This window comes from Cucumis melo, chromosome 2 (assembly GCF_025177605.1).
Source record: "Cucumis melo cultivar AY chromosome 2, USDA_Cmelo_AY_1.0, whole genome shotgun sequence".
In the NCBI taxonomy this organism is placed as follows: Eukaryota; Viridiplantae; Streptophyta; class Magnoliopsida; order Cucurbitales; family Cucurbitaceae; genus Cucumis; species Cucumis melo.
This window is the reverse complement of record NC_066858.1, coordinates 3,362,512-3,377,475: the sequence shown is the minus strand read 5'-3', so window position 1 is coordinate 3,377,475 and position 14,964 is coordinate 3,362,512. Positions and strand designations below refer to the sequence as shown.

The 14,964-nt window shown below is 32.5% G+C and overlaps 1 protein-coding gene across 2 annotated transcripts; it reads right to left on the bottom strand.

The window, feature by feature from the left end:
- Positions 1 to 3,902: 3,902 nt before the first annotated feature.
- Positions 3,903 to 14,479, bottom strand: LOC103492455 (stomatal closure-related actin-binding protein 1). 2 transcript variants are annotated; one of them, XM_008452845.3, is made up of 13 exons: positions 13,852 to 14,479; positions 12,925 to 13,243; positions 11,981 to 12,109; positions 10,958 to 11,050; positions 9,695 to 9,835; positions 9,148 to 9,216; positions 8,752 to 8,835; positions 6,454 to 6,634; positions 6,177 to 6,293; positions 5,985 to 6,043; positions 4,904 to 5,038; positions 4,637 to 4,786; positions 3,903 to 4,285 (listed from the first exon to the last, which is right to left on the bottom strand). In XM_008452845.3, exons 2-13 carry the CDS (start codon positions 13,204 to 13,206, stop codon positions 4,241 to 4,243), a joined length of 1,485 nt encoding a protein of 494 aa, XP_008451067.1. In that variant the 5' UTR covers positions 13,207 to 13,243; positions 13,852 to 14,479; the 3' UTR covers positions 3,903 to 4,240. The 2 variants fall into 2 exon arrangements, with proteins under 2 accessions (XP_008451067.1, XP_008451066.1); XM_008452844.3 differs by having other exon boundaries at positions 12,925 to 13,223; positions 13,852 to 14,466.
- Positions 14,480 to 14,964: the final 485 nt, after the last annotated feature.

The window sequence follows — 14,964 nt, the reverse complement described above, 5'->3', positions numbered from 1 at the left end:
ATTGGGATGATACATAATTTAATATGTAAAGGTAGGATTCATGACACAAAGTAGAATATAAAAAGAGAAGAATTGAAAAGGGAAAATTTTGACAAGAATCTTATCCTCTAATTCAAGAATGTGATTCTCATTTTAGTGGGAATCCATAACTTTGTTCAAATTATTCTCATTTTACTGCCCTAGTTTAACTTTTAGGTTAAAATATACATTTACATTTCTAACCTTTAAGTTTGAATATAAAAGTCGAGATTTAACTCATTCTCGCACATTTTTCTCTTTTAAGTCTAAAGTTTGATTCTTATCATAAACTTCTATACTTTATATTGAATAATTAAGGATGTTCGTAGATTGAGTTAAAATTGCATCGGATTATTCTAGTCATTTATTAAAACTTTTTGTCCTAGAAAAGGTTAAACGTTAAAAGAAAAAATTTCTTTTTAAGAACGGTTAAATTTTCTCTAATAGTTGGATAATAAATAATCGAGAAAAAAATTATAAAAATAAAATAAATAAACACTTAGTATAATATAATTGGAGAAGTAAAAAATGTATATTTTAGATCAACGATAAGTTTGAGTAGTTTGAATGAGTTTAGGTGGACTCATCATCGAAGATAAACCCTAGAATTTTCATATATAATCCAGACGAGTTTATAACTCAATTCAAATTGTATGAGTTGGATTGGATTGATTAGTTTCTTTCGATCAAAAATTCTTTTAAATACTTATTTTTAATAGGTCTGAACACATTCAATTTTTTTTATTAAAAAGCTCATTTGTTAGTATAAACTTGAGTTTTATGCATGTCTAACAATATCATAAACCTTCAAATTTACCTATATTAAATTCATGGTTTTTTTTAAACTTAAAATAAGTCAAATATCATATTAGAAAGAAAATTAAAAGGAGACATTTTCAAATGTAGCAAAATGAATCAAATTATTTATAAAACATAATAAAATTTCAGATCTATCACTAATGTTTCTATCAACATATCAGTGATATTCATACACTGATAGGATAATAGAAGTTTATAAGTTTCTAACGGTAGAAACTTGAAATTTTTTTATATTGATATTTTATATATATTTTCAATCATTTTTTCTATTTACAATAATTCTATTAAAAATTCGAGAATTAATCAAACATGAAATCAAAATTTATTAGAGATTATTTTAAAAATCTATAGATGAAAGAACACAAATCTAAAAACTCGAAAGATAAAACTTATAATGTAATATTATTTTTAATAATTAATATAGCACATGGATCCATTTTGATATGTGTGCAAATGTTGCTCTTTACATGTTACCAAAATTAGTTTGAATTAAGTTAAAATTTAAGTCAAATAAAAAGAAAATACTAATCTTCAAAGGATTGTGATTTATAATTTCAAAAGATTAGAGATTTGATCAGTGGAAAATTAATATAGTAAATTAAAGAAATAAGAATACTTCAATTCAATTTCTTTGAAACCTTAGAAGTCAAAATTTTCATTCACACAAATTATTATTTTATAATTAAATGGAAACATTAAATTATCCATTTGACAATTATTAAACATAGACTTCAATAATGGACATGATAACATGTCTCAGCTTTGTTGAAAATATTCATTTTTTTTTCTTTTTTTGGAGGGGGCAAAAGAAAAAAAAAAAAAAACCTTTAATCAAAGCTATGACTTTTCTTAATTGATGAGAAATTGCATATTTAATTATTTACTCGTGAACGACTTTTTTTAAAATGGTACATTTAGGAATTGAGATCGAAATTTTTGACGGTTTAGTCGAATGTATCACTACAAAAAGAAAGTCTATTATCCAACGTGAAATTGTCGAAAAAAGCTTAAAAGAGTGTCAAGATATCAACTTCCGATGAACTTCCAACAAATATAAAGTTGTTGGGAGCTTTGTGGGAGAAACCGTCTAAAGATAATTTCTCGATGGTCTTTTGGACTTAGGAAAAAAGATTCTTTACCAATCAAAGTAGAAATAGGTTGAATCTTTAAAATGGGTAAGAAAGAGGAGTCGACACAACAACGCTTACATGAAATAGGAATCAAAGGGAGCTGGTGAACGGTGTTGATTGGAGGCGACAAGAAGTTGGTGGATGAAGATCGAGTGGTCAGTGAGGGTTGAATGTGAGAAAGAGAGTTTTTTGTGAGTTTGGAGGCATAGAGAAAATGAGAAATTAAGGCTTGAAATTGATGTTTTACAAAGCTAACTCTTGATGCCATACATAGACGTTAGGAGTTACCTCCAACTCCCAACAACTTACTTAAGTCATAGAAAGTTAGGACCTACTCTTGACACATGTTTTATGCCGTCAGGAGATACTATTTCTTCTTACTATCTATCTCCCGACGATTGCTTCTTGCACCAGAAAATTTCTTTTCTCTCATAGTATGTCTTATTAAATAACTAAATTTTGCTCAAATGGGTGGAACTCAAATCGTAATGGTTGTAAAAGATTTGTTATTTATCGCATTGAACAGATTATTCTAAATAGTTCTCGACATTTTCAACTTTTCATGACTGTGGTTATTAATTACAGAAATCAATGTCACAACTCTTGTGGAATGGACAAAATATGTTTTTGGCATTTTACATAGAATCTTCAATTTTCTTTTTCTAATGAATATAACAACCATTCACATGGTTTTAATTACAATAAAATTTTAAATCTTACTTGCGTAGAGAAGCAATTAATATAAATTATTAGGTTGCTATTTTGTATTCTTTCGAAAACGAATATAAAGTTTTGTGTTTATTACAACTTGTCGAAATCGTAATAAAAAATCATTTGATGTTTGTTTACTAATGAGATATAGATGATTATCTTGATATTTTTTTTATATTTTTAATTAATCGACATGGTAACTAAATAAAAAAATGGTAATTAATGAAAATTTATAAATGAAAGAATATTGAAACTGGATTTTATTGAAAAGCTTGATTACAAGTAAACAATAACAAATGTAAACGTATAAGAGTAGCTTTTCGCTGACTTGAATTTGAGGTTAATTAATAAAACAAACACTATTAATATTTCAAAATATGTCACCAAAGGATTAAAATATAAAAAATCAAATTTACTTTTATTATCAATATTTCAAAATAATTACATCACTATCCTTGTATGTTATTTTTTCAATGTAATTACATCAAAGAACTGCAAAACTTTAGCTGTCATTTGTTGCCATTTTCCTACAAAGAAATAGATTGAATAAAACCAATCAAAAGATTGAAGTAAAATAACTATTTTTATGGGGGGGAAAAGAGAGAAGTTTGCTTTTGAATATAATTTTAATTCTTTTAATGTCTTCAATCGCTAATAAAGTGACCTAGGTTGATGATTTCACACTAACCAATGAAGATTGCAATATCTCAAATTTAAGAAGGAAAAAGAAAAAAAAAAAACGATTCCTTGAGAAAACATAATTAGTGGAATTCTAGAGACAACAAAACAAATTTTCCTCCCCTACCCTATAATACTATGTTAAGAAGTTCAATATTACCATTACATGTCTCCACCTAGAAAACTACATAGCATAAAGAAAAAGGGTTTAATCACCCTTTAGTTTTGCAAGATATCACCGATTAGATTAAAATTCTAAAGTTTTAAAGTTTAGACTAATGATAAGAAATACAAACTAAATATAGCTCAGCTGACATACAATGTATCGACAACCAAAGATATGCCGTTTGTATGACATGTAAAATTTCAAATGCGTCATAACTACTTCTTCGTAGAACGGACAAAAACAACCCTCTTCCACATTTTTCCATACCATTTGTCAATATATGTAACTTGTATCAAACTTAAACGAACAAGGAGTCAACTTAAACAAAAGGAATTTGAAATGAGAGTCGAGCCCACTGGATTTGAGTTGTTGAACCCATATTTGGAAAATTTCACTCATGCAAATATCAATCATGTAAATTAACAACTACTCAGAAAAATTCAGGTTACATTACATCTATTGGTTGAAAGAACCACAACCTCAAATTCAGTCATAGAGAGCATACTTTGTTAGGACTCTGAAACAGAAAGGCAAACAGAAAAACAAGATGCCTTAATGTTAGGAAGGAAAGAAAGATGTGGAGAAGAAAACAGAAGCACCACAAACAAATAGTGGAAGCCAATAATAACAGATCTCAATGCCATATTCTACTATCAAATGTGGAGTATTGGGAGCTAAGAATAATTTACATTTACTGTAGATCTACAAGGGAGGTTCATCAGTTTGCTGATGGAGCTCGGTCGTCGGGTCCAGCAAGAATGATCTGCTCAACAAGAGTATGCACATAACTATTAGATCCTGAGATCCTACCTTGGGAAACAAGAAGAAAAAGGAAAGCAACAGCGGGGGACTCAAAAGGAATGATGGTGAATCTCTCTCTACATCAGTTAACCTTTTACAAATAGCACTCTTTTTTAATTTTAATGGCTCATCCAGTGCATCTTGACCGGGATCAATACCAAAGACCAAAACAAAATAAAATATTTTTAGAAGATTGTGTATGACATCTTATTTATTGATGTGTAAAGATTTAGGCAGGGCAGGGTAAGATGGGAGGACCAAACTAAAATTAAAACTGAATTATTCATGATGTAATAGAGTGAGCAGGACGTACATTGCAATCAAAAGCAAACCGCCTCGCTAACATTATGGCTGCATTTCTGTCTCTCTCAGATTCAAATGCTAATATGTAAGAAAGATCTTTCTTAGCTTGCCAAAACAATGCTTGAGCTGCAGCATTGCCACCACCGCGAACTCCGCATAACTAAGCCCAAGATAAGTGTCAGTAGAGACCAACTAAGCAAATATGTTTACATCCATACTGATACAATTATTATTGGTTCACAAGCTAGTTCCAAATTTTGAATAATAATCTAATTACCTGCATTGATGAAGAATAATATTCTTTAGCGATGGTGTTCTTTCCTTTGCAGAGCTTTATCCTCATCTTTCCAACATGGAGTGAATGTATAGATTCTGATGGATTATTTACTCCATTCACCTGAGTAAGAACTACCTGAAATAGAAAAAATACAAGGGAATTAGTCCCCCTCCATAGAATCATGGAGCAGGAGACCGTTGATAATTCACATGAAAAAAGAATACAGTGGCAAGAGTCCTTCGTGAAGCGCTGAATCACTGATATAGATATCTCAAAATATTTCAAGATGTGGTATAATGACAATAATATAGTTGTAGGAAAAGGCTCCAAAAACATTAATGAACTTGATAAACATAACCATAAGGACAATACATAACAGAATGAGTTGATAAATAAGAAAAAATCAAAATACGGGTAGCAAAGACGGTGGTTTTCTATTTTTGCTTTCAGAAATAGAACTGTTCATTTTATACGGAAAGAGGACAGGTGACAGTGATATTGAGGAACTGCATTTGATCATCTTTCTGACTTCTGAAGAGGAAAAAGTTGGGACATGGATGGAGCCCAGTAAGGCTTTATATGGAAACAAGATGGATGACAAAAATATTGTACATTCAATGTGTAACCTAGTCCTCGTCCAAAATCAGTTGAAAATTACTCCTTTTCTGTTCACAATTAACACCAACTAGAGAGTTTTTCCTTGACACTTCAGAAGTGAGAGGCTATACGTCTTATCTTTTCCACTTGGTTCTAGTATAATGCTTCTTGTCCAAAGAAACGTCCATGCTATTTAAACTTAAGTTGGCATAATGTACTGTAGTTCTTGTGGGGTTTGATTTATTTTGGTTTGCACAGTTAACTTATAACGGTAGAGGATACCTTGACCTCATACCTTCCTTTGCAACTTCCACAGTCAACATTAGTACATTTGTAATCTTTTTAAAAAATCTCCATAGTTTGAGGCTTTGAGAGATGCATCATTTAAACCACATGTTAATTATAATTTCAACCTCTGACACTTGCCTATGCTATACCAATCATGCATAAGACAAAATCTTCCATAAAGAGAAGGAAAACATACATTAAACTCAACATCATGCTTCCGCACGAGGGCTTCAACATAGCTTCCCAGACCAGCAGCTGTTAGAAAAACCAAGATTTAGTTTCGTCACATGAATCCAACAAGTTTTAAACAGCAATAGCAACAGAAACAAGAATTATTGACTACTTCATTTGTATCAACATATATTTATACACATAATTCTTAAACTACCTGGATCAATGGGGCCAGTGGTTGTCAAAGTGATTCTATGATCGTCTAAAATAACGTCAGCTTGCAAGATTTTACCAACGTCGAAAGGCTCTGGAGCATAAACGGATTTTGTAGCTCCTGCGAATGTGATAATAACAGTTCAACTCAAAATTAGAGAAAGAAACATCAGGAATCCTCCTTGAGAAGAAACATGCCGAGCATTTAGCATTATGAAATTACAAACAAAACATTTCAACTAAATTACAACTTAAACCTAGCAATTATATGTATAGAGTACCTGAAATAAGTTCCTTCTTGCCACTTTCAGATGCTACGCGATACCACTGGATAGAGCATTTTGAAAGGTCTGGAGAAGTATCACAAGAAGGTTGGATATGAAGATATGAACCCAGAGACTCAGTGCCATCTATCTCATATAAGTTGGAGTTGTCTCCCATTGCCTTCTTGCTTATTGCAAGCTGAAAAATATGATGATTTAAAAAAAAGAGCTCAGGATAATTTTAAAAATTAAATAAACAAAACAGAATCTAGAACAAAATGAAAGTTGGACATCATTAAGTTGAATTTGCATAAGGTGTTTAATAAGATTTTTGAGAGACTTGCCATTGACATTTTTTAGATCAGAGAAAATTTCATTAAGGAAACAAAGCAAAAACAGCATTGAGGGGTGCTATGGATGCAATTATGAAAAAGACTTACATTTTTCTTATCCACGAGAAGTCAATTGCTTACACAGTCTACTACTTTAGACCTTAAGGTAAATAATCATCTTTTATGATAATGATTTCTGAAATTTTGACAAAGAAACGTAGAAGTTATTGACCTCCTGCTATAACCAAAAGGGTACTTCATGGTCTGAAATTCTGGATTAGGCCTTCATTGCAGGCAAATAATCCATTAAAATTTCTTCGACGAAGTGCATGGAAGAAATGTTTTGCTTATAAAATGGAGAACCTGGTGTAGGGATTAAAGAAAAAAATGATACTAACAGCACATGAACCTTTTCCTTATTCATATCCTGGGGTGGATGTCTATAAATAGTGAAGTGCTCGGCATACCTGCTTTCACTTCGTAAGTAGGTCACCTTTTTGGTTATACTCATAGCACATGAACCTTTTCCTTATTCATATCCTGGGGTGGGGGTGTATAAATCTTTATCTTCTTGGAAGATACCATACTTTTCCAACCTATCTTCATTTGGTAGGTTTAGAATGGCATTCCACAGTATTTTATTTCCCTTTTCCAAGTTATTTCATCTAATAGTTCTAAAACAGGGAAACTTACTGGAATTTTCTATCAGAATGGGAAAGGGGAAGGAGGCAATTCTCATTTGGTTAGAGAATCGGTTACCGGGGTGGGCTTTGCAAGGAGGATAATTTAGAGATAGGAAACACAACATTGAAGAATCTTTTTTTTAACTAGATGTTTGTGATGTTTTCATTTGAACCTAGTGTGGCACGACATAGAACCACATAAAAAATCCTTACATACTTGAACCTTACAAGGACCACACTTCCTCCCCAAACCGATCCACACCTCTAAGCACTCGAAAGTGCCAATTATCCACAAAAAAAAGACCCGTTGTACTAATGGGTAGGTGAAGCAAAGACTACTTGATAATTTTACTACAACCTCTAGGCTGAACTATGCCTACTTTTGTGAACTCAAAGCTATTTCTAAAAGAGAACTTCTATTGCCTACTTTTAAGAAATGAACGCAACATTCTTGCAAAAGATACTTGGATTGCCTCCTGCGGGCTGCCGTTTTATGGGTGGACCAGGGCTCATAAATTTCATGAGGGCTCTTTTACCTACAAAGGTGAATTGAGTATTTATCTCCTTATCCATCAATTCAAGGACACTAATGTTGGGCTCTAAGGATTAGTAAAGTCTCTGAGTCTTTTGCCTTTTTCTGATCTCCTTTTCTTAGCTGGCTGCCTCTTTTGTTATTTTGAGGTTTGCAACGTGGTTCTGGGACGGTTCAAAGGGGAACTTTTTTGCGGGATGGAATGATGTTGCTTAGTGCTCAGGTTCACCCTATTGGGTGTTCAGTAGTTCTAGGACCACTACATGATTGAATTTAAGTTCTAGTAGGACAGGTTAAGGTTCCCACTGCAATGGGGACTTGTACCTCCCAGCCCTTCATCCCTAGGATGTAGGACTGGTCAAGCGGTACTATGCACTCCCACATTGGTATAGTCTTTGCAATGCTTTTCCATAGGATCCTTTTCGCTCTTCCCCTACCCCAATATTCTTCCTTTTGGCCCTGTTGTCATTCAACAATTTGACCACTCTCATGAGCTGGGACTTCCTGTTAGCCGGTTAGATGAAGCATTTTTTCTCCATTATCCAACTTAAATGCATTTTTTGGGCAATTTTAGGAAAACAGTTTTCTGCAATATAGAGATCTCTTTAACTTAAAGCTACAACAACAAACATGCTTCACCACAGAAAAAGCTTGCATACAAAAGGATCACTCTCAAGGCCACATGCAGTTCTTCCAAAATAACTAAGCAAAGAGAAAACAAAAAATATCAGAAATGGAGATTGTTCAGTTGATAAGATGACAAACTTACTTCTTTCTGAAGTAGTATGGAATACTTGGACTTCTCGGCAAGTTGCAGTCTCAATGCATGAAGCTCATGTTCCATGTCCATAACCTGCACATACTCAAGTCTTTGAGATACTTTGTGATAAAAATACACAACATAGAGACATATAGATATATATAATTATACTAGGGGGGGTAGAAATTTTGTATTAATCACAAAATTTACAAAACAATTTTTTACGAGGCAACGGAAATGTGCACAAAAATATGTGAACATGGTATCAAATTTATCCATACTTAAAATGACCACATAGAGAGTCCATCTTTGTCAACATATCCAAGGATGAAATATGTCATGTAAATTAATTTAGAAGAGAAATAAGGTAAATTGTACGATAATAATAGCATCAAGAATGCGGACCTTGCTTGGTTGATGGAGCATTTTGATCCTTCTAGCCTCTTGAACCTCCTTCATTAGTTCCTCTAGGTCCTGAACACGTTAATGAATTATGCTAGATAAGCTATTGAAAATAGAGAGGAAACAAGAACCAGCAATGACGATGCACCATATAATCAGATAAGAAAGGCTTAAGCTTCTTCTCTCTTTTTCCCCCTCTAGTAGAGAAGAAATACACAGGATAGGTCAGCGACTCTTGTTGGGTGCCCTAATTAAGAAATTTGTTTCTAGCCATAGTTTTCTTGTTTTTTTAAATCAACACCAATTGATGGATGATCAAGTAGTAGAGTTCTTTGGCAAGGGTTTTCTCTACCCTGGCCCCTTACATTCTTTTGTTTGGTTGAATATATATGTGTGTATATATGTTTTTTTGGAAAGGGAACAGATCTCTTTATTCATATATATGTGTATTTATATTATTAAATTTTATTCTAAAAATGAAATGAAGACAAGGTTAGAAATAAGAGATGGGCTGTGAGCAAGGAATACACAATAATTGAAAAGAAGAAACCTGCTTCCCAGCTGCACGAGACATTCGTTCATGTTCTTGTAGGGCTTCTTCCACTCTCTGAACTGCTTCTCTTGCATTTTCAATTTCTGCACGTGCAAAAGCTCTTTCCTCATCGACAAGTTTCTTAGCATCTTCTGAAGCCTACATAATATTATAAACTCTCAACAGAGGAACAGAAAAGATGTGAAAGGCAATGCCTTACGGTGAATTATTGAATAAAATTCAAGACCAAAATTTTAAAATAAAATAATTAATTCAACTTATTCAAATTTAAAATCAAATAAAATTCAAGACCAAAGTTTTAAAATAAAATAATTAATTAAACTTATACAAATTTAAAATCAATCATCTTCTCGCAGCCATATGCTAAAAGTTAAAAGACTTAAGGATGAAGAGTTTCACACTCAAATTTAATATTTTACTCTCATATTTCTTTTAAAGCTCATTAAATTTTCAATTCAAAACATTAACTACTATTTAAATATACCATTAAGCACTTTAAGTAAAACATTAAACAATTGTTTAACACATGTCCAATAATTATTGGAGGTTCAAATCCCTACATGATCAACCAGTATATGTTAAACACACTACAATTCCATGTCCATAAAATTATAAAAAAAAGTAAAAAAAAAAAAAAAAAACCTATAACTAAACAGCATGCATGATTGCAAAGTTGACTCCTCTCAAGAGGTTTTTCTTAAACAATTAGTCATGAAGCTATATCTGTCTATCATCTAATTAGGAATAGAATTAAGGAAACAAAAATCCACAAATATGCAGTAGATAAATAAAGCTCGTTTAATTCAGCATCTTTTAGGAAATCACCCAGGCTGGAATTAACAAATCCGATATAAATGTAAACATTATGGATTTTCCCTCGCTCTTTGGGTAACTATTTTGATTTTTTTGGTCTTCGTTGTCCTTGGTGGAGCACTACCAAGGTCAAGAAGTAAATTTATTGGTTGCATCTCTGTATGAAAAAATGACATCATTGTAATTTTTTGTTTTTGTTTTCAAAAGTTTACTGGGAAATAAGAGGTGCTCCAAAGTTGCTTAAAGCGAGAGAGAAAGAGAAGCTCCAAAGAGGAATATTATGGGACTACCTAGCTCTTTCGGTGTCTCACCCCTTTATGTATATTTCATTTATCATAAAGCTATTTAATAAAATAAACAAGAAAAAATAGCAGTTGGAATTTAATACATGCTCTTTCTAAGATATGGAAAATATTACCCAAAATTTAATTAGAATGTTAAACAAACCTGCTTAAGAAAATTGGCTAGCTTCTTCACTTCAGCCTTTTCTTGAATTAGTTCCCCTTCTCGCTGAGTAAGTTGAACTGCTAATGCTTCCACCTGCACGAAGCAGAATCAAGCACTCCAATTATTATGCATGAGTTCAGAGATGGCATCATGAGCACCAACATCGCACATAAGAAACTGAAAGGTTAAGCTTAAATAATAAAGGAATAGAAGAAATTCCTTGCTAGTCTGGTACTTATTACAGATCCAAGGGCAGCCTATATATAACACAAACATACCTACTCTACCATATAGGGACGTAGATTATTTTTCATGTTTTTCAACCCAACAATCACATAATTAGTGTGTTCGTGACCCTTATGCAAAATCGCAGATATTCAAGAGCAGATAAGTTTCAATGTATGATACACAAACCTAAAACCTAAGCCAAATAACTCATATCATTAGAACTTTTTCATGTTACATGGCCAACTACTTAACAACTACTAAATGCATCTGAAATGGATATCAAATCACCAGCTAGTATAGTGCTTAGGACACAACACCTATTAAGGCTTTTGTTATGTCCCTGAATTTTAAAATGTTCAACGGATTCCTCCACCTTTTTTCCCCAGTATCTATTAAGCTGTGCAACCTTCCTGAAAAGTTACTTGAAAAAATCATGTTCTAACTGACTTGGCCAAGAAATCTTAAAACTCAATAAAAAATATCCATTACAAATATGCAGTCGATGCGTGACAAATGACGGCATAGTAGGGCAGGCCCAAATATTGTATTGCATCAACCCAGGTGAAGTTCAAGTTGACACTTACTTGGCCAAGAAAACTTAAAATAGGACAAGCGCCGAATAATTTTTTATTGAACTAATTTTAACTGGTTGCTGAACTAATACTAAGTATTGCAAGTCTAAGGCACGCTCATAAAGCATTAATAGCCATAATTTTCACCCAAGATAAAATTATAGTACAAGATTTCCAAATGCATGTTCTGAAAGGACATCAACTAGGCAATAATAAAATTTACCATTGCAATTGCTTCCTCTACATCATCCTTGTTCCTTCCTGCGACACGTCCTCTTAATGCTTCCAGTGCATCCCTAAGCTTCTTCAATAGAACATGTTTTTCCAGTGAAGCTGCCTCTCTTAGTCTAGCCTGAATTGCACAAGTAAATAGATTATAACTGGAGCATTTTTAGTATAAATAACCAATTTCAGATTTACCCAGTTAGTGACTGAAATAGAAATTTGAAAGAAGAATTCACCAAAGGGAACCGATCCATATTTTTCAACTTGCACCAATTATGCAAATGAAATGAATCAAGTACATACAAAACTATTAATAAGAATTTGAAATCAAAAGGAAGTATGATATCTACGCTAAGTGTGAGAGAAAGTCTTCTTTTATTATTCATTTATATGACATGCAGAGTAAACCCCTAAGAATTAAAAGAAGAAGATAGTTTTAAGAGCATGCTTTCTCATTCTGATTAAATAAGTTTATCCCTGAACTTTGAAGGTTGAGTCTAGAATAGACCCCTAAACTTTAAAGTACATCTAACAGGTTCCCAAGCTTTCAATTTCATGTCTAATACAATCATGATATTTAAAAGTTGTCTAACAGATTTCTACATCAAATCCTAACCTTTCAATTTTTTGTCACTTGGATTACTCAACTTTCAAATTTGGGTCCAATATTTAAAGTTCATTGATCTCAAAATTGAATTTTATCTCCTATAAAACTTTCACTTTTCAGTTCCAAACATCCATGAATTTTTAATAAAATTATAAAAAATCAGGTGCCAAACTTGTAATTTAACTTTCAATCTTTTATTGAACAGGATAAGCTAACCTGCTAGTAAGTAAGCAATACAAAAAATAGATATCTAGCTTACAAACCAATTATGTACAAGAGGGAGGAGTTGTTTTGTTTTGATAGAAAGAAAAACTAGTCACTGGAAAAAAACTAACCTCTTCTGATAACTTAGCAGCAGCAGCCAAACCCTTCTCAAATTTACTGGCCAAGTCTCGAACTGAGAGGCGTTTCTGCTGTTCCAACAGTTGAGCAGTCTCACGAGCAACAACCTCCTTCATAGATAGTACTTTGGGATCATCTTTAGCCTCCACAATCTGATTGTTTGGTCCAATTTTGTAGTTTGGAAACCGACTGGAAGCAAATATAACATCAGCTGATACAGCTGATACACCCTCTCTTTGCATTGTGTCACTATAAGTACGGCTAATCCTTGTCATTTTTTAGCCGGGTTGCTCTGTAAACCAACAGATTGGTCTGTTACGGCACCAGAGCAAACAAATAACCAAATGAAACAAAAAAAAACTACCTTAAACAACAAAATTATTTCTAGGGCAATGTTCAGAAATAATTTTGCTAAAGATATGCCATGAAAAGAGGTAAAGAAAACTAGCTGACAAAATATTGAGCTCAGTAAGGACTATCTAGCTTAACTTTGTAGGATCGATCATTCTTTCAGAGACTTATAATGAATCTCATACTTTTTTTTTCTCTTGCTAGAAAACAACAAAATTTATTGATTAATAATTGTCTGATGTTGTTCTCTATTTTCATAAATTTTAATAAGCACAAACACCCATCAAAGAAAGCAGCCATTCCAAGGAGCACGAATACAAATACCCAATTGGCAGCCAAAACTGACCAATAAAAAACACGATGAGGGGCAAACAATGCAGTAATTTACCATTAGAATTGAAGATCAAAATCAAACCCAAAACACAAAAAGTCTCACCCAACAAGCACATAAGCAACAAAACCCAAAACCCAATTCGCAAAAACAATAACCCAAAACAAAAAGAAGAAAACCCATAAAAAAAAGCTCAAAACTAGAGACAAAAAAGAAAAGGGTTGAAGTTTAGACTTACAGACGACTGAAAATACTCTGCGAAGAAATCAAATTAAGTGGGGGTAGGGATTTCCAGACTCTGTGATTCTCGGATCAGATACGGAAGAAGAAGAATGTCTCGGACTCGATTACCAAACAGAGGAAGAAAAACGGAATAATATTAATTGAGGTATTGAGAGAGAGAGAGAGAGAGAGAGAGAGAGAAAAGTAGCTGGTTCGCTTTTTGAAAAGCGACAGGAATGGAGAGAGAAAGAAAGAGAAGCCGGCCTGTGTTATTAATTTGGGGGAAATTGGGTGTTCAAGGAAGAGGATGAAAGAGTGAGAGAAGATGAAGAATGAACTGTGGAGTCATATGCTTATGCTTTAAACTTAAAACTCATTGGCTATGGCGGGTCCTCCTCGCCATTATTTCTTCTCTACTGCAGACCAGTTCCCTCTTTCCCCGTTTTGTTCTCACTCCTTGGTTTTCCCATTTGGTGAACTTTTTTCAATTTCTTTTAATAATCTATTTATCAACCCAAATCCAACCTCTAACCTCTAACCTCTCACCTCAGGTTCATAAGATTAATGTTCATAGTAACTATATGAATTAGCGATTCTGTATTTATTGGTATGAATAGTTTCATAAGTTTCAATTTCAAGCTATTAAATCTAACTTTCAATTTCAAGCTATTAAATCTTATATCTCTATTTCATACAAATGATAAAAAGAAAAAACAATTTCAAAAATCTTAATTTATTTTTACAAACAAATAATCTACCTACATAAATTTCTTTTAGAGGACGAAAACATTATCTTTATATTCATATTCATAGTCATACTAAATTGTCTAATCATAATTTGACATGTGATATTTTATTCTTATTTTTTTAAAAAGATATTTTTTAAGTAATGAGAGAATACTATATCAACATAAGTACTTGTGTGACAAACAATAACTAAAAATTTAGTTGTTAGAAAAATATTTCAATAAATACTTAATAGATAATACATTCATAATGCACTAAAATATATTCGTCTCACAAGATTACTGTTTATTTTTCTAAAAAACAATAAATTTAGATATAAAATATTTGAAAACTCATCGACCAAATAACATACGGAAAGTAATTCAAATTAACTTATTTAAAA